This window comes from Macrobrachium rosenbergii, chromosome 5 (assembly GCF_040412425.1).
Source record: "Macrobrachium rosenbergii isolate ZJJX-2024 chromosome 5, ASM4041242v1, whole genome shotgun sequence".
Classification (NCBI taxonomy): Eukaryota; Metazoa; Arthropoda; class Malacostraca; order Decapoda; family Palaemonidae; genus Macrobrachium; species Macrobrachium rosenbergii.
In genome coordinates, this window is record NC_089745.1 from 7,614,858 (window position 1) to 7,638,926 (window position 24,069).

The 24,069-nt window shown below is 35.7% G+C and overlaps 1 protein-coding gene across 10 annotated transcripts; it reads left to right on the top strand.

Moving 5' to 3' along the window:
* LOC136838481 (zinc finger matrin-type protein 4-like) lies at positions 1-23,038 on the top strand. Of its 10 annotated transcripts, none has more exons than XR_010853008.1 (11): positions 1-168; positions 2,508-2,688; positions 3,767-4,234; positions 7,370-7,452; positions 9,209-9,352; positions 12,939-13,114; positions 13,621-13,743; positions 15,839-15,963; positions 18,711-18,803; positions 19,103-19,202; positions 22,199-22,819. XR_010853008.1 is itself a non-coding variant. In XM_067103450.1 (10 exons), the coding sequence occupies exons 2-10, from the start codon at positions 2,685-2,687 to the stop codon at positions 22,297-22,299; spliced, it is 1,317 nt and encodes a 438-aa protein (XP_066959551.1). In that variant the 5' UTR covers positions 1-168; positions 2,508-2,684; the 3' UTR covers positions 22,300-22,831. The 10 variants fall into 10 exon arrangements, 6 of the variants coding, with proteins under 6 accessions (XP_066959551.1, XP_066959553.1, XP_066959552.1 ...); XR_010853010.1 differs by having other exon boundaries at positions 13,636-13,743; XM_067103450.1 differs by lacking the exon at positions 19,103-19,202 and having other exon boundaries at positions 22,199-22,831.
* Positions 23,039-24,069: the final 1,031 nt, after the last annotated feature.

The window sequence follows — 24,069 nt, forward strand, 5'->3', positions numbered from 1 at the left end:
TTTCACTTATTGAACGAACCCCAGCTGAGACCTACTAGTGTCAACAAGACAGTACAGTAATTCCAGCTCCCGATTCCCAACTCGAAACGGGAATTTTGTGATTTTGGCGTTCCTGTTATCGATATTTTCGTCACTGACTGACTTCAACCAGAGCCGGAGGAATATAAGGTGTGGTTGCAATCCATATAACTTATATTTTGCCATCTGGTTAACTTATATTCAGTAATATCTGCGGCTGTATGCCGACTGATATCTCGTCCCCCTCCGATGGTGACTTTCCAGTTGATTGGTTGTGGGCGATTAAATTTGGTTGTTTTTTGGTAGTAATGTTTGTCATGAGAAGCCACAGGCTTATAAGTGCGGGAGGATATGTCAGGCTCAAGTTAGGTATGAGCTTGAAGCCGTTAAGTGCTGTCAAGTGTTCCTGTAGTAGCACCGCCGGTGTGGGCTGGTGTCCCGTCCTGACTTTGGCTAGCCTAGGATCCTGAAGGATGGTCTGGATATCTCCTTTTCGGTCTTGGGAGATAGCTTACCTTTCTAATTTTTGGGAGACAGCTTAACTTTTCAGTCTTGGGAGATAGCTTACCTTTGCAACCTTCGGGGATAACTGACCTGGGTAGTATGCAGAGTAGGAAGACAGGGGTAGGTGTTGTAATTTCTATCCCACAGAGTAAAAGGTCCTCTGCGTGCTCTAAACCACCCGAAGAGGGTCAGGGCACGGTGCTGTAAGTCAGGAAAGGAAGGTAAATTCTGGTTTGGTCAGGCCACGACACTAGAAAAGGTTTGCCTAGGTCACAGCCAGTGCCAGACCACGTATCCGAAGGGAGATTTAGTCCTGCTGATCTGTCCCGATATTCAGCGTTACTTGGGATGGCACAGGGGGTCAAAGCCCCCCCTGCCCAGGTCAGGACATGGCACCCTAAGTCAGGTTAGGTCAGGACACGGCATTCTAGGAAAGGTTAGGTTTGGCCCGTTTTCACGGTGTGGATTTCTCATGCCTACCCCTTTTCCCTACTCTGCATCTGCTTCGTGTGTCATCTTATCCTGAATTTTTGCTAGCCTAGGATCCTGAAGGCAGGTCTGGACAATTGCCTTTTCTGTCTTGGGAGATAGGTTACCTTTTCAATCTTGGGAGACAGCTAACTCGAAAATGGCTCAGCTTAATATATTAGTATTCACTCAAGTTATCTCATGGTTGACAATTGCTACATTAGGATATAGGCTAAGCTGTTCATCTGTCCTGTCCAAGGTTAGACTCAAGTAGCAAAGGCTAGCTGCTAATAGATCCACAGGAGGTCTTAATAGGATATATCTTTCCTTACCCTGCTTGTCTTATAGACCATTTAGTTTATAAGCTCTGACCATGTCCTAATTACCAGTAGGTTATGGTAGGATAGGACTGAACTTATGCTAGGCTACTTGATAAAGCAAACTTAAGGATGAAATTGGAAAACTGAAATGGGAAGGTTTTTTGGATTACGATCCAGAGATCATGCATTCTGGATGCATAATGTACAAGGAGCATTTTGTCAGTAAAGTTTTGAGTGTTGAAGTAACAGGATGAAGATTGGTAGGAACTGAATGCCCAGGTTATCATAGGCGTAGGTCATGTAAATGAAGACTTAGACCAGGTGGGAATTCACAACGGAAATAAACAATACAGATGTTTTGAGAACTTGTCGATGACTGCTGGTTAATGTACGAAGGAGTCATAAATTTGGTATAAGTGCAGGAGAGTTGCATGTTATCCAAATTCTGTGGGTTGCAGACTGCTGAAAAGCAGATCAAACACACACTTCAATGGGGATGCATCCAAACCTATTCATCCCTTAACCTAACCCATTGTAGGGCACCATGCCCTGACCTGGCCAGAGGGTCATCACTCCCCCTGAACCCCTCAACATGAGGTTGTGCATAGCAGAAGGATGTGTGCGCAACTGTTCTGCAGTACGTATTACTGTAAAATTTTTCATTCCTCCTCAGTCATTCGTATGTCTTATCCTGTCCAGTAGTCTTACTGGAGCCCCCAGCCAAAACACTGTACAGGTACGCTTATTTTTTAAATTTTTTTTTTCTGAAATTTTTGGGATCCTAAATATTCCCTGACAGGTTTGTCACTTTTTTTTTAACAAGTAAAAATGTTCGTGCTTTTTCTACATTTTACACCTCAGTTCAAACCCATCCCACATTTCTTTCCATGATCAGTAAGGCACTGGCTGTCATGCCTGCAACAAAAAACAGCAGTTCTCTTGGGTAATTGCAGCTATGTGTTATGGAATGGGTTAGTGTAGCATATTATAAGGCCAAGTCTTGAAGGAATCAGTGTAACTACATGACCCCTTGTTAACCTAGAGAACTAATGTATGTGGATTGCATTCACTCTATAATTTGCTTATCCAGCAACCCAAACTGGAAAAATTTGCTATCCATGAGAGTGGATTTATGTTAAATTAATTTTTTTTGTGAAAAAATTAATTTATTTATAACAAACCCATCAATTTTTACAGAGGCCCTCCTCCTGGTCCCACTAGTCTTTTGGAAAGTCCAAACAACAGCAGGATGACTAGTAATCACGAGTGGTGCAAGGGGTCTCTGGATGTATGGCCAAGATGGTAGTGTTTTTCCTTCTTCATTATACAGTGTGATTTTGAGTCCTGACCACATAAATAGGCTCATGGTAACTGATGGGTTTGTATTAGAAAATCAGTTTTATTGTTTACAAAAAAAAAAAAAAATTAAGTACAGTATTTAAGGAATTACTCTATTCCTTACTTATGTGTAGTTGCTCACAACTGAGTGTCATTAATGTTTCTGGATTGGTTTTGATGGATATGTTATATTGCAAAATATAATGTATTTTGAGTTTTCTTGAAGGATGTTTTCAGGATGAAGTACAGCACTTGTGAATGTCTGGCTTCTATGAAGGTAAAAGCTAGCTTGCACTTTGAGATGAGGCTGTGGTAGTATTATTTTTAACTGGGGTCACTTGGGCCAGCCAAGAAGAGATAAAACACTTCATACTTTTCCCTTTTCTTGACAAATACTTGGAGGTTTTATCTATGGAACATCATTGGTGTTGTTCATCTACCTGGAAATCTTAGCTTCCTAATCACATATGTGAGCAGGGAAAGGATGACTCATGTAACCAAGTGTACAGTTTTGTGTAAGTGATGCCAAAGCTTACAGAACCCCATGACATAGTTTGGTTTGTGTGTAACCTCACAGGAAAACCTTGAGAACTGTAGTTTCATGTGTGAGATGGGAAGACCAGCTCAGATGGTAGGATATTATCATGAATTCCAAGCTAATGGTGTTTCAACAGCCCCCTACTTTAAAAAATGGAGACTGAGGGAGTCAACTCTACTGACTTCAAATAAGTCAGAGATGGGAAGCTCTATTTTGTAACTAACCTGCATATGACCCATCCAGCAAGAGTGCAGCCATTAACTGCTGGGTGCAAGAAACAGAATGGGAAAGAGTACCAGTCACCTTTTATTTTAAATGACCTTTTACTGTTACTGGTAGTCTCAGCACTTATGTTTGTCCAGTGAGATTAATTCTTTCACCTCTTTCACTGAAATTGTCTTTTACCCCCTTTTGACGTAATATTACCTTATTATTTGAAATCTTGACCCCAACATTTTAAACTCAGTATTTAGTACTATTTTCATTATGGTATAAGCTCAATAGTTCATATTTATTGTGTCATTCTCAGTGTTAAACTAATATTTGTTGACTTTTTAATGATAATAGGCTTTCTCCTTAGGTATGTTTAATCCCAGTCAGTCAACTTATGGAGGGTATAGTGATTATTGGGGAGGATATGGCCGACCTCCAGTTCCTCCACCTCCTATGCCACCAATTCCTCCAAATAACCAGTCCCATTATCCTAGTATTCCACCTCCTGTCTCCTATCGTCATATAAGGTCTCTTCCTCATACATTTCGCCCTCCACCTCCACCTCCCCCACCTCCTGAACGGGCCAATCCGCCTTGTGAAGATTCACCATCAGAAAGAGTACCCTTGGAAGAACCATTAGTTCCTTCAGATGATGACAGTGATTCAGACCATGGATCTAACGAGCAACATGAGCCAGTGATAGGGTCTCCACTGGTTCCAAGAGGGAAAGAAGCTAAGACAACGTCTTACGACTCCTCCAGGAAACCAAGACGTAGAGAAAAATCTACCACTGGTCAGCCCACAAAGGTTTCAGGACCTGTTTATAAACGACCATGTGAGTATACAAAGTGCTTAAAAACTGAAGACTTAGTCATGACTTCGTCATTACAGCATGCACTATTTCCTTTTGCATGGCCTTAGGTTACTTGTAAAATGAACTAATTCTTTGCTAAAAGTTTTAACTTTCAGCTGTATGCAGAAGTAACTTTGTATTTTCTAGTATATTTTGCTTCTGATTAGGAAACTGAATAACTTTTGTTTTTAATAAGGAGTTAGATGCTTTATTTATGAATAAAATTTCCCTGCAGTTTTAATCATCAGTTTTAGAGACATTGTTATTCAGTGATGCTAATATAAAATTATTAGTATCAGTGGTTAGTTCAACAAGACCACTGACGGTGAAACTGGAGTATGGCAAGGTAAAGAAGTTAGGCAGTTTGGTGGGAAATACCAAAAGGAATGAATGAAAATGGTATAAAGAGAAAGCAATGCTGATGGATTTACTCTTATGAAAATGTGTAAATTTCATGTGATCCTATGTGAAGAACTAAATTCTGAGTGGAGATGGGGATCTGCATAAATATTATTAAATAATGGTAAGAGAAAAAATTACAGTAGTTGTTTAAAAAAGTGACATTGTTTTTTATGTGACTGCAAATTCTAACTGTTCTTGTCAGTGATTGTTAATTATCTCAAAAAGTCATCATCTTGAAAGGGTAATTTGCATTATTGGGATTTTGATATGTAGAGGGTGGTGGCCTATATTTGTCTGAAGGATTTTGGACAAATGTGAAAATTATGACATTTTATCATACAGCTAGTTATGGCTTGTGGCAATAGGACTATTAAACAACATATAAACATTTTTCGTAGGCTATGATCTGTACTTTATACATTATACTGTATCATTTTTCAGAATAAACTATAATAAATTTTACTGAAAATGAACAGGCAAATTAAATTGACTTATGACACATTTTCCCAATTGATACTAGGGACCAGAGACCAAAATGAGTTCAGTAACCTTGAAACCTTGATCCAAGTAACACTGTGACCATCAGCCTACAGTCAGGGTAATACAACTTATGTTATGTCAAGCTGCTTCTGCTACCACCCCATTCTTCAACCAGTTTTATTAATATTTCAGACACATTAAACCTATACCTATTTAAATTATGGTATACCCTGTTGTTTATTCCTAATTGGGTGGTGGTCAAATTTTAGGAGATTAGGAGATTTTTTGTTGTCAGTTGACAGTAAAAATGAAATATGAAAATAATTTTTTTTTAAAACCTGTAATAAGTGAATACAGTTCCTCACATGTTTTGGTCTTGGTGGACTACATTGCTTTGTTGGTCTTCATTGCTTTATTCCGGTTCCTGGTGTTGCTGCTATGGCCAGTACTGCTCGAGTCCCTTTGTGAATGCTTTGTTGATTCTTTTTCTGGTATGTTCAGGAGAGGTTGGAATGACTTGAAGTCACAGGAGGTTGAAGAAACTCCACTGGGCTTCGCTTTCCTTCCTTTCCTTTTCGTCTTCCTCCTCATCATTTTCCCTGCCTTAGGATTGGTGGAAGATGGAGTAGGTGATCATGGGCAGTTCAAGTGGATCTGCTAATAAGTGTGCTCCTGACCAGTCACCAGTGCATGAATCTACACATGCCCAGTCCCTTGTGTACAACCCTGGGCACTTCTGATTACTTGCATGGTCCTCTAGGGAATGGAGGATCAACCTTGACTCTTCTCATGCCTGTGTTCTCATGGAAACCTGAGGGGAAGAGTCAACACTTTCCTTAACTACAGGTTATACTGGTTCTTCAGGGCTAGCAGGTACATCCTGGGACAAGCTCATGCTCTTTCTGTGGACCATCATGAGCATGGCCTATGCTTGCTAGTGGCCTGTTCACATTCTCGTTCCCCACCACTCAAGGGAAGGAAGCATTAACATGATTATCCTCTCTTCTTGTTATAGCCTTGCTCCTTATTAAAGGATCCAAGGGACTCAGCTTTCTTTTGGTTGTGGGCTATGGTTTCCCATTGGTAAGGGGAGCTTCAACTTCCCCTTCCTCTGCAGGGAATCCTGGAAAGTTATGCATCGCCTTGTGGAGCATTGTCATCTCTAAGACAGCACTCTCCTTATGCAAAGCATACCAACATAAAAACCACGCTGTAAAATCTAGTGCTCACTAAAATCAAATGTAATATCAGAGGAAGGGGAACTTCTGCATTCTATTGTCTTGAAACTATGAAAATATGTGTAAATTTATGTTGCATATTTGGTTGGTTGTACGAAAATAAAAATGTATTATTGCTAGGTAAGATGGTAAATTTATTTTTTATACTTGACTATCATCAGCTTCATGAGTGAGAGAGAGAACGCTGATTTGATTAATTCTGGCATGCATATAATACACTAATTTTGATTTTCATAGAGGTTAACATGAATATAACACACGAAGTTCGTGCATACACACTCGTTCAGTATTATAGCTTATGTCATCTTGTATGTTTAGACGATAGTACATTTGAGCTAGCAATCACTATTAATGGCCAGTTTTAGCTACTGTAAGCATTGAATCCAAACAGGAAACAGATAAAAGGAGTAGTAATCTTTTTTGGCGAGAGCTGAGCCCTTGTATGTTAGGTTAAGATGAGGTAGATATAAACTATGTCTTTTCATGGGTTTAATATTTATGGCTACCTCATAGATCTAATCTAGGAAGGTTAATTTCTTCCAATATGCTATTACCTGTTCAGATTTAATGCATAAAGTAGTGTATAAAAAAAGTATACAGAAATCAATGAGACCAGTAAATTTCATGTTAATGCTAATACTATTAATGATAATAATTACAAAAATGATAATACTTGAACAGTAAGAGTAATAATATTGACTGTATGACAGGTGAATTTTTCATTTTTACTTTTTCTTCACTTTTACTCTTTTATATATTTCACTTTTATTTTTTGTATAATTCATCTTCTATTGGGTGGATTTTGCTTGTTCTACATAGGTCTGTTACTGTGTTTCTGAGCTTTGATTTGTTCTGTATAATTTTGGTATTACATTTCGTGCTGTTTCATATTTGTGCTTATATTTTACCTTTATGAAAATACTGTCATCTATATGTACCATAATCATAATTTCAGTCTGTGTGGATAGCGTTTACATGTATATTTCCTGCTTTTCAGTACCAGTTGAGTTAGATCCTAATCTTCCGTCAGAGCTGGTTGAAAAATTTCAGAACAACCACTGTAAGCTTTGTGATGTCAAGGTAAGTCATTTATGTAACTAAACTACTCTGCGGAGGTAGTGTAAAAATTTTTAGATGTTCACTGTATGATTTTAATGGGTGAAATACCATTTTCAGGGTTTTTATTTCCTTGAAGTAAGTTTTTAGCACAGTTTAACAGTTAGTTGCCAGCAGTGATTTAAAAAGGATTTTTTAAATTTTATTGTTAAACTTGTGTTCTGCTCAGACACAAATCTATATTCTGCATGTGCTTTAATCTGTGGTAGAAGGAGAGTGAACTGCTCCAAAGAAGGTGGGAGCGCTTTCATGGAAGGTTTGCTTGAAGAAATCGGATGGCTATGTGAAAAGAGACCAAAGAGAATGAATGAAGGGCAGAATGTTTGTAGCACCATTGGGAGGATGCAAAAGAATTGAGTACAGTATTATCTACAAATTTCCATTAGAGGAATAAACCTTTTTTTTCCATAAGGTCAGTGTTTTTTAACATTGAGCAGTGAAACAGCATTAATTGGATAAAGGATTAATGAGGCTGAATCTTTATGATAATAAAAATTAATGATATCCAGTACAGGTTCTCCTGAAATATAATTTAGTGAAAGACTAAAAAAGTGAAGTCAAACTATGGGCAGGCTGCTTAAGATTTAGAGATCAAAGACTGAAATTACATACTAAAGTAAGAGGCTACTTCATATAGATTTGTTGCACTTCCATCTTCCTACCTTTGATTATTATCTAATAGTCACAGACTTCAGTGGTAATTATCATCTACAACAGTCCATACTCTTGACCATACTCTTCTTGCACAGTTCTCAAGCTTGTTGCAAGTTTTATAAATATGTACTTGGTATTTTTTATAGCCAGGGACATTAATCATCCACTTTTCTCTTCTCATTAGTCTGTGTTTGGGAAGAGTATGCCTGTAGAGAGAATTCACATTCTTTGGGAAGGCTATAGTAATCTCAGATGATGGGATTTCATCACTATCTAAAATTCTCATTCATGCAAATTAATCAATAACCAAAACCAGGGCAGTCACCAGCATCTGTAGGGAAAATCTCCAGACTGCACAGAGTTGGAAAAGGTAATTGGTGTCAGGCTAAGCTGGCCATCTTTGCCTAGTAGCAAAGGGATGTATTTCCATTTTGCCAAATGGTCATGAGTCTGCATGTAGCTGTGGAGCCAATATTCCATCGTGTTGAGGACAGAATATCACCATGTACACATAGTGCATGGACTCACAAAACATACAAGTATTCATATTGGTAGCTTATTAGTCTGGTAAAATAATCATGCACATATCACACAACATTTCAGGAATAGTTTAACCCTTGAATGAGGATTCCATCATGGCCCTCCTATTTTGGTGGTCTTGAACGCTCACAGCTGAGAATTTTTCCTCTCTTAACCCTTTTTCCCTTCTCCTTAGCTGTGACCAATAATGGTTGACAAATAACTAGATACCTAACTTGATCTGCTTCTATTTGAGTGCTCACCAGGCAGATCTGACTTATATTTCTAGACATTATGCTATAAGCTTGGCTTTGATAACATCATACAAATCAAGAAAATCAGTGATTGTTGAATACTTTTCTTAACCGCTGACCCCTGGGGAAGTTTGGCATTTAGAGTTCCTGTCCTAGGCATAAGGTAGCTTATTTGAAAGATAAACTTCAGGCTACCTTGTTTTTGGGCCCCCACCTTGTATAATGAAACAAAGCTGTTTAGTACAGTATTGTTTGGTTTACATTATTACACCATCTCATAATTATTATTTCAGCTCAATTCAAGAATACAGTCAAAAAATCACTATGAAGGAAAGCCTCATAAGAAAAAAGTGAAACACTTTCTTATTGAATCGGCACGTAAAGATGGGGAATCTGCAGCCAAGCTCCCCAAAATTGACATCTCTCCTTCCAAAAGGGTAAGTAAATTGATTTTCAGTTATTTTTTTTTCAAGTGCTGTACATCTTACAACTGTGTAGGATTAATGTCATCCATCTAGATAATGTTTATATTGTATGCTACCATAAGTATTAAAATTATATGCTACAGGCATCAAAGTAAGGTAAGCAAGCTAAACAAGTAAATATAAAGAAATATATAGATATCAAAGATCACCTGGCACAATTAGAAATAGATCTTATATTGAATTATTGGTGAAATTTTGAGATAAGGAAGCAGGAGGAACTTGTTTATCGTGAAACTGATACATAGTTACTGAGACTGCAGAAAAAGTACATAACAGAATAAGAAAATGAGTAAAAAATCAAGAGAATTAGAGTACTGAAAAACATAGATGAAGATTTGTATAGTATATGCAGGCAACTGGGCTGAACAAGCAAGATATCAACTATACTCTGAGGTCTAATTTTTTATTTCAGTTTCCTTGTTTGAAACACTTACTTGCAAGTTCTTAGAAAATAAAAGTTGTGAAAGAAATCCTATGACAAAATATTTTCCTTCTGGAATTTAATCAGAAAGCCTCACAAGTTATTGTTTTAGAGAGTAATAAAACATCCTTAAATATACAGCAACACTTCATATAACAGATACTGTACTCATATGTAGTACATAATAAAATTAGATAAACTAGAAAAATAAAATTTGTAAGGAATACATGGCAACTGAATACCAAACATACCCACAAAAAAACTTTCCCATTATGTTGTACAGTATACTAAAAGTAACATTCAGATATGGATGGTTAAAAGTAAATAGTGACCTGGTGTTCCCTAAACTGTTTTGTTATGTAGTATTGCATATAATTTATGCCTGATTCTTGCATTTTTAATCTCAGTCTAGTTGTAACAAAATTACAGTGTCCCTGAGGTAGAGGAACATCATGAGCTTAACGAGTCTTTCTGGCAAACTCTTCCTCTTTGCATGCCTCATTATAAACATAGCTTCTGTTGTTAATCTCTGGCATGGAGCCAAAAGGACAATTATTGACCATAAAAATTTTTCTCGACCTTTCATCCAGCATATTTTCAAACATTTCACATGAACTCAGGTAATCTTATTTCTCCTAAAACATCCACATTATGGTGCAACATCATTTCCTTTGTATACAGTTGCTGTGAGACTTTTTCACACTCTTCTATCAGGTTTTCTTATATTCTAGTAAACTAATGATGGATGATGAGCTGTTGTTTTTGGGCCTTCCCATTTTTTCCTTAGCCCTTTTAATTTCCTCAGTTAGCTGTTATTTTCTCAGTTATGCCAGCATCAAGTTCATGTTAATTTTCTTTATTCAGAAGGTTTTCAAAACACAGTACTGTACTGCCTTCATTACAATCCTTCGTTGGCTGAGTTGGTAGAGCTTCAGACTGTCACTTGATGGGCCGGAGTTCAATTCCCCCGGCCTGCCGATGAAGAGTTAGAGGAATTTATTTCTGATGATAGAAATTCATTTCTCACTATAATGTGGTTCGGATTCCACAATAAGCTGTAGGTCCCGTTGCTAAGTAACCAATTGGTTCTTAGCCACGTACAATAAGTCTAATTCTTCAGGCCAGCCCTAGGAGAGCTGTTAATCAGCTCAGTGGTCTGGTAAAACTAAGGTATACTTACTTACTGCCTTCATTGTTCCAGTGCCTGTTTACATTTTCAACTTTAATTTCTCCCTTTTCATCTTTTATGTACTTTGCCATTTTTACATTTTTCCTCAGCTTCTTTGGTGTTCTAAATATTTTCTCTTCACTCTACTTTGTTGAAATTCTGATTATTTTGCTCCTCTTCTATTCAGAGGGCTCTCATTCTCTCTCCAACTGCCACATTTACATCTTGAGTCCACCACTATGTCTCTGACTGTAACCCTACCTGGATGTCACCTTTTACTTATGCTGCCTTTCGTATAGTTTCTTTCAGTTGTTTCCACAGACCAATCTTTGATGCTATGTTAATTTTTCATACTCCTTTAGATTTCTTCATTTTTCAGTATCCATGTTTTTATTTTTTTCATCTTTCTATTCCTTACTAACAAATTAGCTTGCAGCACTCATTTTTGTTAAATAAGCTTCGTCTTATGTAATGTGCAATCTTTTTTTTTATGCTGTCCATATTTTTCATTATAATGAAATCAGTGTGTTTCAGCATCCTTGTCTTTGTATATTATTGTCTGTTTGTCTTCTCAAGTACTGTACTGTGTTCTTCAACTTTGGCAAAATCCCAGTATGCACACCCAAATTTGGGACTTTGAGAATAGAGAGGTCTATTGGACGAAGACCTGTGATAGTGGAGTCCACTCACCCTTAGTGCATACCGACACCGTTATGGTGAATCGATCCGGGGGTAGTAACCCCGGCATTATGGATAGCTTTTTTCTCTGGTATATTTAGCAATAGTTATACCTAGAAATGAGTGCTATTGGAACCATTTCACTGGGTGACACAGGTCTTCCCCCAGAAATAGATTTTTCCTTTGTCAAAATCCCTTTTTTCTCCCCTAATGCTACATTTACCCGTACCGTCAGTAAACCAGCTTTGTCTCTTCCTATGTGGGCATTTAAGTCTCCTCCTATCAGTATCCCATCTGACTGCAGCACTATGTCACTATCATATGATAGCCTTCCCTTAATTCTTGCTTTTCTTCTTGTGGTAGCCAAACCCATCTTTACTGAGATAATCACTTTCATCTTTGACTAGTATGTCTACTCCATTTTCTCTGTTTTACAACTATTCCATCAGAATTTATATTTCTCTTTGTGATCACCAGTGAATTTTGTGCCAGCTCCTTTATATTTTGCCTTCTGTGTGTGGTAATCTCCGTACTTCCTGGCTAGTCTCAGAAGAGTCATATTTAATCTATTGGTAGTATCTATCTTCATGAGGGGTCCTTGGCCAGTCTCCTGTACATTTACTGTTGCCTTGGCCAGTCTCTTGTACATTTACACTATCTGCAGAAATGAAAGCCTTTGAGTAAAAGAAATTAACCCTCATAATAGAGGAACATATCAGTCATTCTTCAAATGAGAACTTGATTCTGTTATATCAAAGTCATTCATATGAAATACAACAGGACATCTGTATGAAACCTGTTCAGATAAATAGGCTGGTCAGGTATCTTGAATCTGGCAGTTGCAAATTGCTTACATAAAGGCTTAAAATAAACCATTTGTGAATACAAACAAGGTTTACAGTATAAAGCTTGTGAATACAAGAAAGGAGTCTGTGTAGTTGAATGAGAATTCATTTAAGGATAGCAAGTGGCACTCGCAGTATCAATTCAAATGCAATACCATTATGAGGTACTTTAAGCATTAAAATTATTTGAAATAAACGTACAGTGTATTGTACTGTTCTAAAATATTTATTTTCTTGAAATAAAAAATCCTTGTTAAAAATGGGGTGTGTCTTGTGGTGCAGCATATATGGTAGATACTTTCAGGCTGGAAACCTAACTAATTAGAAAAAAATGGCTAAACAGATTTGAATTCATAGCAAATCCATACTTTTTATGAAGGTCCTATAATATTATTACTCGTGGTATTTTCTTCTCTGTCCTTTCAGAAACCAGAAACTCTTGATGTTAGTCAGCTTTACTGCAAATGTTGTGATCTCAGTTTTACATCAGAGCAACATGCTCAACAGCACTATATGGGAAGGAATCACCAGCGAGTTTTGCATGGACTTAAACCATTGAAAGCTGGTTATTACAATAAGGACACTGGGAAATGGCAGAGAACGTAAGTTTCTTAATTGTTAATCTTTGCAGTGTTGCTGTCAGATGATGAAGGTAAAGTGCATTAAAACCACTGAAAGTCATCCAGATTTCAGTACTATTGCTATATGCTGTTCATTTCATTTGCATGAGCAGTTTGAAACTATAACAAAAGTTGATTAGAATATAATTTGTTTAATTAATATATGTTCAGTTAATATTTGTCAGAAAACCAGCTGATTTTTTTGACAAGTATACACTGATTGACTATAATATAGATTTGAAGAAATCTCTATATTAATCCTTTATTAAAGCATACTGTAGTTGGACTGGTAATTTTTCTTTTTGTTACTAATTCAGCATTATTTGTCAGTATGTATAGTAATACCTTAAGTGAAGTTTAACTTTTTGTATAGTTTCATAAGATATTTTACTTATTATAGTACTCTCATTATTCAAGATATAAGATTTTTTACTTTAAATAATTTTCAAGCCTGAATGTTTATCAGTATTCTGTATTTTCATGTTAAGTCCTCCTGATCCTAGAGTGGCAGCAGAGAGAATAGGGCTGAATCTTGACCCACCATCAGATGATGAAACCAATGGAACTTCAAAGAAACCTGAAGAGCCATCACCAGTTAAAGAGAAGGAAAGGTGAAGAATTTTTACTTGTTTTGAGTGTTCAAAATTACATTTTGATTCCAAAATGTACCCAAATTTTGTCCCTTCCTTTACTGGAAATTCAGGGTAATATAGGTGTAACAGGGTTTGCTGTTTGATGAAAACAGCTCTTCCTGCATATCCAAAGCAAATAGTCTCAGGCCCAATATATGTTGTTATTAATATTATGAACTGGCTAATGAACATTACTTGGATGGTCTGGTAAAACATTCCAGTTAGAGATTGAAGGTGAGACATTTTGAAAAGAATATAATTGTCATGTGGTTTCCGTCGAGGTAAAACAAATAAAGAATAAGTGATTGTTTTGTAACATTGTTCCTTGAAACTACCAGGAAGATAACTCAGTTTATTAAACTGCAAGTGCTGAGGAAACTGTTATACTGTAATGCCTTTTTTCAAACAGAGCAGAGTTTTTGATTGCCTCATAACAGTCACTTAAAAAAGTATGAGGACTAAAATGAACTGAAAACAGAATGAATTCAGAAGATCAGAATCAGAAAAGAGAAGATTAAGCACCTATCAAATATATTTTGTGTTTTCAATCTTTAAAATTCAAAAGGTCATGATCAAAGCTATATTAGTAGAAGACAAAGAGCTACAATCTTGGGCTTGTTTAAAAATGGCATCCAACTATGTATTTGAGAAACTTAAGTGGCCTGGCTATGTCACTAGAATGCCTGAGTATCGGTTGATAGATTCTACCTCACAAAGTAACAACTATTCAAAGCATAAGCTTTATTTTTGGCTCTGAAAGACATGATGTAACGTCTGTTTCTTGGCTGGGGTGGTTGTAGAAAACATGTGATATTTTTTTTTTGCATTATTTTTGTGTTTTACACTGAAGTACTTGAATCAGTGTTTCTTTTATATCAATAATGACCAAGTATTCTTTTATATCAATAATGACTAAGTATAGTATAAAGCAAGTTGTAAAGGCCATGTGACATTTTGCATTGTACAGTATATCAGTTTTTGAAGTCTAAATATATGTATTTCTCTTGAATCAGGAATGTTAATACAAAGTATGCAAAAATACTGGCATAAGTGATTTCAGTCAGTGGTTTGGCATGGTTTATCAAAACAAATATATGAAAATGTTGTGACAGGTTTTTGACAAGTAGCATGGCCCAGTCACTTTAAAACTAAAAGTAATTTATGTAAGGAACTGTTTTTATACATTGATTAATAGTGATTTGCAGTAGTGTGATTGCCTTTTCTGAAATGCAGAAAATGCATGACAAGCATCTCCAAATTTCGTAGCATGTGCCTACCCCTCGAAAAAAAGTGACACCTTCACTTTCAAAAATTACTTTTTATGCATAAATTTACCAATTTTACTGAAAGTACATTGCATTATGTAATCATATTGTATACTATAGTTAGAACTTTTAATGTACAATAAACAATTACTATACATACTTTACTTGCAAAAGCAAAAACACAATAGCAGGTTCTGTATGAGGTAGACAAAATGTGCTGAATGAATGAATTACGTGGTCTCACTGGTTTAGACAGGAAAGCGTCAGTTGTGTGTGTTCAGCTCACCATAAAATGAATCTAATGTATATAACAGACTTGTGCCATTAAGTATGAAATTTTCTTTTCCTTTTTACTGGACTCAGGCTTATCCAGTAAATAATGAAATTCCAATAAGTTTGGGGCTGTTATGTTTAGGGGCCATTGTATTAAAAAAAAAAAAAAGGTTATATTTAGCATCACATATATCTAAATAACGTTAAAAACTGCAGCTACACTAAATGACAAGTCTTTGATCAAGAAAATATGAAAAAGTTAAATCTAGTGCAGAAAGAGCTAAAATGGCACCCTTACTTATGAATATCTAAAACTCTTGATCATGTCTCACTTCAGGATAGGAAACCCACTAAAATGTGTTGCTGCATGAGACCAATCTGATTTATAATTAAATAACAAGCTGCTTGAAGACATTTATTTACCCTTCTTCTCTCAAGTTATGATAAATAGCATCAACAGTTCTCTTACCTGTAGGAAAGTCACTAATATGTGTGCATTGTATAAGCTTAGTTAAAACGGCCTTTATGTTCAACAGATACTTTTGTGGTTTATGTGGTGTCTCAGCAACATCAAAGGAGCAGCTTGATGGCCACATGGTGGGACAACGTCATATGAAGAATGTCAGAGCTACTACCAAAAAGGCATCTTCATCTTCAACTGGTTAGTTAAAATGGTCCTTATACAGTATATAGTCATAATTCTGTATGTTGGACAATACGTACTGTAGTGTTACCTCTAACTTCGAGTTTTTTGAACCTTTTCAAACATCATATCGTTTAATATCAGAATACTTGCTGTTGCCACAGCAAAAAGGGTGATTGAGCACCAGTATTTAGAAAGGTATCCCATGCCAGTACAATATTTTTAAAAATACAGTATTGACCTATCTTATGAGCCAGATTTGTGGCATCACCTAACTTTGTCATTCCTGTGCTGCTAGTGCAGCTAACAAACAAGGAAGACCTTTCTCTGTGCCCTGTCAGAACTCTTAGTGTTAGCTTTACAAAAGTGGTACATGATTACTTATTTCTTTCAGCTTGAGTAGACACAGAATAACTAAAAATACCATCTTCCTTTGGCTAAAACAATGTTATTTTGGTGACCTATTCCTACACCTCTGATTCTTATGGTTAGTGGTCATGAAGTCAGGGCCACAGGAACTGTGGAGGCTTTTAAAGCTATTACAGACATAAATACAATCCATAATATTATAACTTGAGAATCATTCAGTGCTTTTAGTAAATAGTAAAAGGTTTAGTGTTTCGGCCCTTCTGCAAGTACAAATGCTACAATGGATTTTCCTGTGATTAGTCCTTATGCTTGAGTATATATAGTGGGTTTTGTATGTAAACAATACTAATTATTAAAAATAAAATTCCTTCACATACAAACATTACTTTAAGTAATTAAACTTGACTCTCCACCAGAACACACCCAACTATAGCTGGTTCAGACTTCACAGGGAGTAACCCATTTTCACTGCTAAGAGAAAGGGAGATTATTTTTCTTCTGGGGATGTTTTGCTATTGCAAAGAATGCTTTAAAAAAGTAACTGATTTGTATGAAAAAATAAAAATTTTATTTTAAGAATTTAGTGCGATCTGTATCTGGTTATCCAATTTTAAAAGAATTTTGCTATTTTTGTGGCCATGTGACTTGAAAATAGGCCTATTTATCATTTAAGTGAAATGATCATGATCTGATGAAAAACTGTGATTAATAGAATCTGTAATAATATAATATTCATAAAAGTAAAAGATTGCTGAGATTGCAGTTTCAGTGGAATCAAGATTATTTTTCATATTCCTTGTGATTTTCTGGTTGCGGCAGACTTATTTAATATTCCCAAAGTTCATATGTGCAAAAGTATAAGGAGTTTAATTTGTTTGGGTATTTGTTTCCTTAGCATACCTTTTGCATAGAAATGAAGGATAAACATGGTTTAGTTGAGTTTTGTGAGCAGGGAAGTCATGATTATAAAAAATTAAAAGGACTTCCTTGATTCTTGCTCTGATAAATCTACCTATTTCCTCTCTTAAACATCTTTTCACTGCAGCATGGATAGGGTAAATAACCACTGTTGGGTGGTGTTTCTGCATGCATTGGTGGAAGGGGGATCTGGGTTTATCGTCATTGTTGTTGGGTTGGCATTTGGTGCCTCTTTACTATTCCTAAAAATGCTGAAGTGAAAGGGACAGATTGGTATGCGTGGGCTCTTTCTTATTCCTAAAAAGGCTGACAGAGGGGGCCTGTCTTGACTACTTGGTGCCAAATTTCTCCATATTTTGCCTTGGTTTAAAGATAGCTATCACTCACCAGGTACATCATATCCTCTTTGTAGGGTAATAGGCAGCACTGTATGTTTAGACTTGAAGAATATGCACTGGGGTATCTTCTCTCATACTGGTCTCCATGAAGTAATTAGACTTCTAGCTGGTCTGACATAAATACTTGTTCTAAACACCTCACCTTATTCAAGAAGCACACCAAGTTATGGTGATGAGAAATACCTGTCATTATGTTTATCTAGAGAACAAAGATTTCAGGGTCACCCTTGCCAGTGTGAGTGACTACTTAGGAATCTTTCCTACTAAAAAGGATGTTTTATTTGGCAGGAAATAAATTTGCTTTTTGCAAGGAGCTGATTTTACAACTTGCATTATTATGAAGTTGTCAGGGAACCCCCCCAAAGGCTGGCCATTTTTTTTTTATTATTCAGGGTAACCATAATTTTTTTTTTATATGTCTTGGGTACTATGTATAATGCTGAAGAATTATTTTCCAGATATGTATATGAATCCAGTTTTAAAAAAACAAAAACACATCCATGACCTTGTTATTTAAAGGTCAGAGTACAGTATATCACATGTGCTTGGTTTGAAATTTGAGTATCCTTGAAGTAGAGACTTGACCTGTTCTGTTACTATCACATTGTTTACTAGGTACTTAAAGGCACTTCAAAGTAGAATTGAATAAAAGTCTTTAACCATATTTAATATTCCAGGTACTGTACTTGGTTGTGGAGGAAATTGAATTATAATGCCATAAAGTTTTAGAAGCATTGCACATGATAAGTATATTAAGTTATTGTTTGCATATTCATTTTGCCTTGTTTTTCAATTGTTTGACTGACTTACCTTTCATTATTGCTCAACTAAATCCCTCTTGTTCATTAGAACAAAATACTTAACTGTGCAATATTTTTTTTTATTCATTTAGACATCTTGTCTGGTTATAATACTGTGCTGCTGTTGGCACACTTTTTGTATCAAAATGGCCTTTGTAAATTAGTAGAAATTCACATATCTCGGAGACATGTGAAATACTGTGTATGAGTATGTACAATGTGTATGCGTTTCAGTGTTGTATTTTGCTTTGTTTTAATAACCCAAGGGTATTTTTAACAGGTTTAGCAGACAGCATTTTGGCAAGTGTTATAAAAGGAGATGAAGTTAAAAAAACCAAATCGAAAGATTTTTCTATCTACAGAACTCCTTCAGGTTAGAGGAATTTATTTCTTTAGACTTTATGCATGGATCTTGTAATTTGTAGTTTGAACACAGTTTGGTTTGTTTGAATAGATTCCCTGATTTGGAAATACTGCTAGTTCCTGCTTTATGTAAATTTGCATTACATGAATTTGACTTTGTACAAGAAATTCTTTAGGAAATCTGCATCACAAAAAAATTATGAAAATTCTAAAGCAAAGCAGATGCTACATGATAAGTGCAAAGTGGTAGTGGAAACAATGGTTGGAAGCTGAGGAAAGCCTCTGAAATCAGTTTTTGCATATTTGCAGAGTGAGGTATACTTTGTCTCGCCCTGTGTTCACCATGATCCCTATATTTTCACCATAGCTGATGGCAAACATGCTTTTGAGGGGAAGGGTAAACCATCTTGTAAGTGTAAGCCAGTAGACTTGGAATTGAAAATAATTAGAATATGTTAAGGACAAAACTCGTCATCAATAGCAGATGAATTTTGTCTTGTGGTGTCAGCTGTGAATACCATAGTGAAGGATGCTGCCCAAAAAAGAAGTGTGTAAAAGGCAGAGCTTGCTTAAAGTGAATGTCTGTGTTTAAACTGGGGAAGTTGCTATGTTATAGATATAGAAACTGCTAACAATATATACTGAAGACCAGGTGTAGAAAATACTTGTCTGAATGCCTGTGACAATTCATGTCAAGACTTGAAGCCTCTTTGATGATATAAAATTTCAGTATACTGTTAAGGAGCTCGGATATTTGCATCAGTACATAGTTGGCTTGCATGATTAAAATTAATTCAAAATTTTTTGAAGTGCAGGTGTCAGGAGAGGCTGCTTAGTCCAGATACTGATGCAGTAAACTGTAACACGTAAAGTTAATCTTCTGCTCATAGGGAATGCATCTGGGACTTGCAAATTGAAACCTGCTCTTGTGCACCACTCACTAATTCTCAGAGCTTTGAAAAAAATTAAAAAGGCATTGTTGCTTGTGCATTATTTTACTAACCCTAGGCATGGATGACACTTTATCATATTTGAACAATGGTTTAAGAATGGCTTCAATCTTAAATGTGAAAAACATTTTAATCATATTGGTATTTCTTTCAAGATTCCACATATTTTGGATAATGCTTTAGGCTACCCTCCCAATCTGGACAGTTTTAATGGAAAAGTAAGTGGTTTACATTCCCCCTTCTAATGAATAATGGAGTGAATGCAGATTGCAAGGTGTATTATCATAGCTTTACAATTGCCTTGGCAATTAGAACTTGAGATGCAGATGTTGACTTAACATTGAGAAGTTTCTGGAAGTCCTGCAATATTTACATTGCCATCTGGAATATAACTGTGGCATGGGAAGATTTAACAGAAGCATACATAAAAAAAAAGTTTCGAAAAATGTGTGCCTAAAATTTAGTATATTTGTTAAAGATGAAATGTTCAAAACAGTGAATTATAAAATTAGCACAGGAACTGAAGATGATGTGGAGGAGTCAGTCAATCCTCATGGAGAGGATCTGTCAGATATGAGTCTGACTGATGAATAACCTGCATAAGATAGGGAGGCTTTGGAACTAGAGGCAGAACCAAAAAATTTCACAGTGGAACAGTTCACACAAGTATCTTTTTTGTAAAGAAAAGTGGGATCCACATACTTCAAGGTTTGATTAGTTTTGGATAACATTGTTTGCTATTGTTAGAAATATGTTGAAGAAAAGTCGCTTTTCAAACATAGGCTATCTCCTTCTTGTGACATGAGAACTGTGGGAACCTACATCAGAAATCTGATGGTTCAAATACCTACATAATGATGGCCTGCCATGCCTTGCACCTCCTCTGTCTTGAAAATAGTTTTTACAAAATAAATTCTCCAGCTTCACTTTAGGTGTGCAAGAATATAGTAGGATGATGGTAAGTGCACATTAATAAAATTTTTCCAATAATTTGCAGCCTTTCATTTTTCTATAAATTTTGCACAATAATATTTTTTAATTACTGAACAGTCTTGCATTTGCAATTAAATTTGGCAACAAGGCATTTCCCATTAGTGTATGATTCAGAGCTTTTGTTAGATGAACTTATTATTATATTATTTCATTATAAATTTCTCACTGAGTAAAATTCACTTTTCATAGAGGTCTGTGGAATGGTCCACTTGCTTTTAAAATTTTGATGATTATTGTATTATATTTGTCCCAGTAGCTACCCACCTTGATGCTTTTTGTGTGCTAAAATGTATTTATAGCTCCTACTGTGATTCTATATATTCTTAATTCCCTGATGTTTTGTAGAACTATCAAACATGATAAATCCATAATATTTTATAAAATAATCCAGTATGTAATGCAATTTGATAATTTGGTGTGATAGTATTGATTGTGACATGATGACTTGGTATAAAGACTGGCTCAGCTGTAACACTGGTCATGAGTTGTTTAGACACATCTGATTAATTGCTTAACACAAGTCATATTTAGGATATGAAGTTTACTGTATTTGCACAGATAAATGCGTTCTATACGCTAAAGGTAGGTTTGGTCAGGCATGTTTTTAGTTAATACAGTATCAGGTTTCAGGATGTCTAATAGAAGAGGCTTTAGTGTCATTGGCATGATGTTTAAAAATTTTATTGTAAACTCCTTAGATCAGGTGAAATTTGATTTGGTGTGACAGATGGCACAGATGCATATGAAGGTTATGAGCCAGAATGGTTAAAAAGAATATTTTGACCGTGGACAATAACATTTTTGAAACAGGTACACAAACTTCAAAAATTGTAACAAACACTGAACAACTGCAAAAAAATCAAATAAAATAAAATGAAATAAAACAGAGGAGCAAGGCACCAGGGAGAAAGTTATAGTCCTCATGTGGACATATATGATGGAAATTATTGAAGAGCACTTATATGCAATGGGTATATATTGCCATATGTCGTATGGTGAAGTACAGGTATTTGAGCCATGATCTATTGCTGACATCATTTGAAACTCAAAGGGTATCCCCATCTAGTTTTTTTGTCTTTGCATAAAATATTTATTTTTAAAATGTGCTTGTGGCGTATTTTAATGCATTACATCTCAAGTATGACACCCCTGGCGGGTGGAGTATTAGCTTGAACTAGCAAATTAGCAAATTGAGAAATTGACTTGGTGAGCCAGGGAAGTAAAGGAGGCTACAAGAGTGAGCACCAGGGATGGATAGACAAGCAGATGAGGAGCTATAGCTCAATGAGTCTGCCAGCTGGGGACTAACAACACAGAACTAGATAAAGACACCATTACACAATCAGTCTTAGTATAAAAACTGACACTTCTGTTTTCAAGTGTGAAATCTTATCATTTTGTTCTGTCAAGCAGATTTGTCGTCATCTTACATATACCAATCTGTTTTTATTGTATTTCACAGGAAAGTACTACTGTGCACCTTGTGATATTACTTTGAATTCTGAAAGTCAATTTGCTCAACACGTCGAGTCAAAAAAACACAAGACAAGGAGAGTGAAGTAAGTTTTGAATGAGAGAAATGTTTGTGAGAATGTGAAATACTTTGCAGTTGAATTAGTTAAGTGTTTAATATTTAAAAGTGTGGACTTTCTTCCTATATAGTTAAAGTTTTTAAGATTGGTCACACTACCCTAATATTCTCATAACTTGAACCTTTTGAATTTGGAATGGGAGCCATTAGTGTATAAGAATTCAAAAAGTGCTGTATGCCAAAAAATTTTCCTGCATTGTAGTTGTTATGAAAAGAAAGTTGTATTTACTATTTCTTATAGGATTTGGTATGGGAATGCAAAAATTATAAGTGGAAAAGCACTTTAATTATTAGATTATAAAACTAATGATACTGTATTGTTAGGAATTTAAATGTTTTATGTTTTGCTGTGTGTTGAAACTTTTTTAGAGCATTTGTCATGACTACTGTCAAACAGCAGGCGATGCTGTGAATGCAATTTATTGAAATTATTATTTATAATTATAGATTTTATTTAGAAACATGAATTTATAATTTTAAAAATAAACAAAACTTTTGAAAAAACTGTTTTAATTTTATGAGAGGGGTTTATGCCATTATTTTGTAGCAACTTATCATCAATTTGCAGTGTGTTTTATAAACTATCAGCTAGGTGTAATGTTACGAAAAATTAATAGAAACTTTTTTCATTCACTGGTACAAATCAGCAAATTGTATTTTATCAGTTTCACCAGACATCATGGGAAATAAACAATGCTTCTAGATCAGTGATTAATGTATACAAATATTCAAAATTATTATATCAAACTAACCATGCACTATTTTTGCAATATTTGTCTTAGTGCTTCATATAAGATTGAAAGAAAGACTTGGAAAATGTATAAAAAGTTATATAGAGTCTATCAAGTGCTTTTGGAAAATGAGATCCAGTCCACAAAGTTAAGTATATCTTAGTTTAACCAGACCACTGAGCTGATTAACAGCTCTCCTAGGGTTGGCCCAAAGGATTAGATTTATTTTACGGCTAAGAACCATTGGTTACCTAGCAACGGACCTACAGCATATTGTGGAATCAAACCACATTATGACGAAATGAGTTTCTATCACCAGAAATAAATTCCTCTAATTCTTCATTGGCCGGTCGGAGAGGCGAACGCTGGGCCAACAGCGTGCTAACCGAGAACTCTACCCAACCTCCCAATGAAGAACTGATCCAGTCCACAGAATAGCAGGGGTTAGATCCCAACAAAGCACTTCCAGTTGCAGATTTGAAGTTACTAGAAGAAAAAGCTTTTGATTTAATGTACCAAGAAAAATATGCAGAGCCATCCAAGATAGAACAGTTGTCTTAATGCAGTTAAGAAAAAAATATATACTGTGCTCACCAGAACAGTACGTTTAGATGTTTTTGAAGCGGTCTTCATCCAAGTCTACAAAATAACCTTTCCACACTAATAAAGTTTAGGCTGAGTTATTAAAAGAATGTCATTACAGTATTTGGAATATGGGTAAGGCTTAGATGCCCTTTCAATGCTTTACTGGACAAAGTCTAATCTGATACAATTTGTATTATTGTATGTAGATTTAAAACCAGGAGAAACAGAAGCAATGGAGAATCCCACAGCTTGGGGAAAAAAGTACAGTAGTCCCTGAAATGGACAATCTGGAGAATGTAGATTTACACAGAGTGAGTTAGTTAGTTATAAATGATTTGTTTAACCAGACCTCTGAACTCTTTTAGGGTTCTTCTCAGGCTGGGAAAAAAAGGGGGGAAAGAGTACATAAAAAAATTAAGTAGTTGA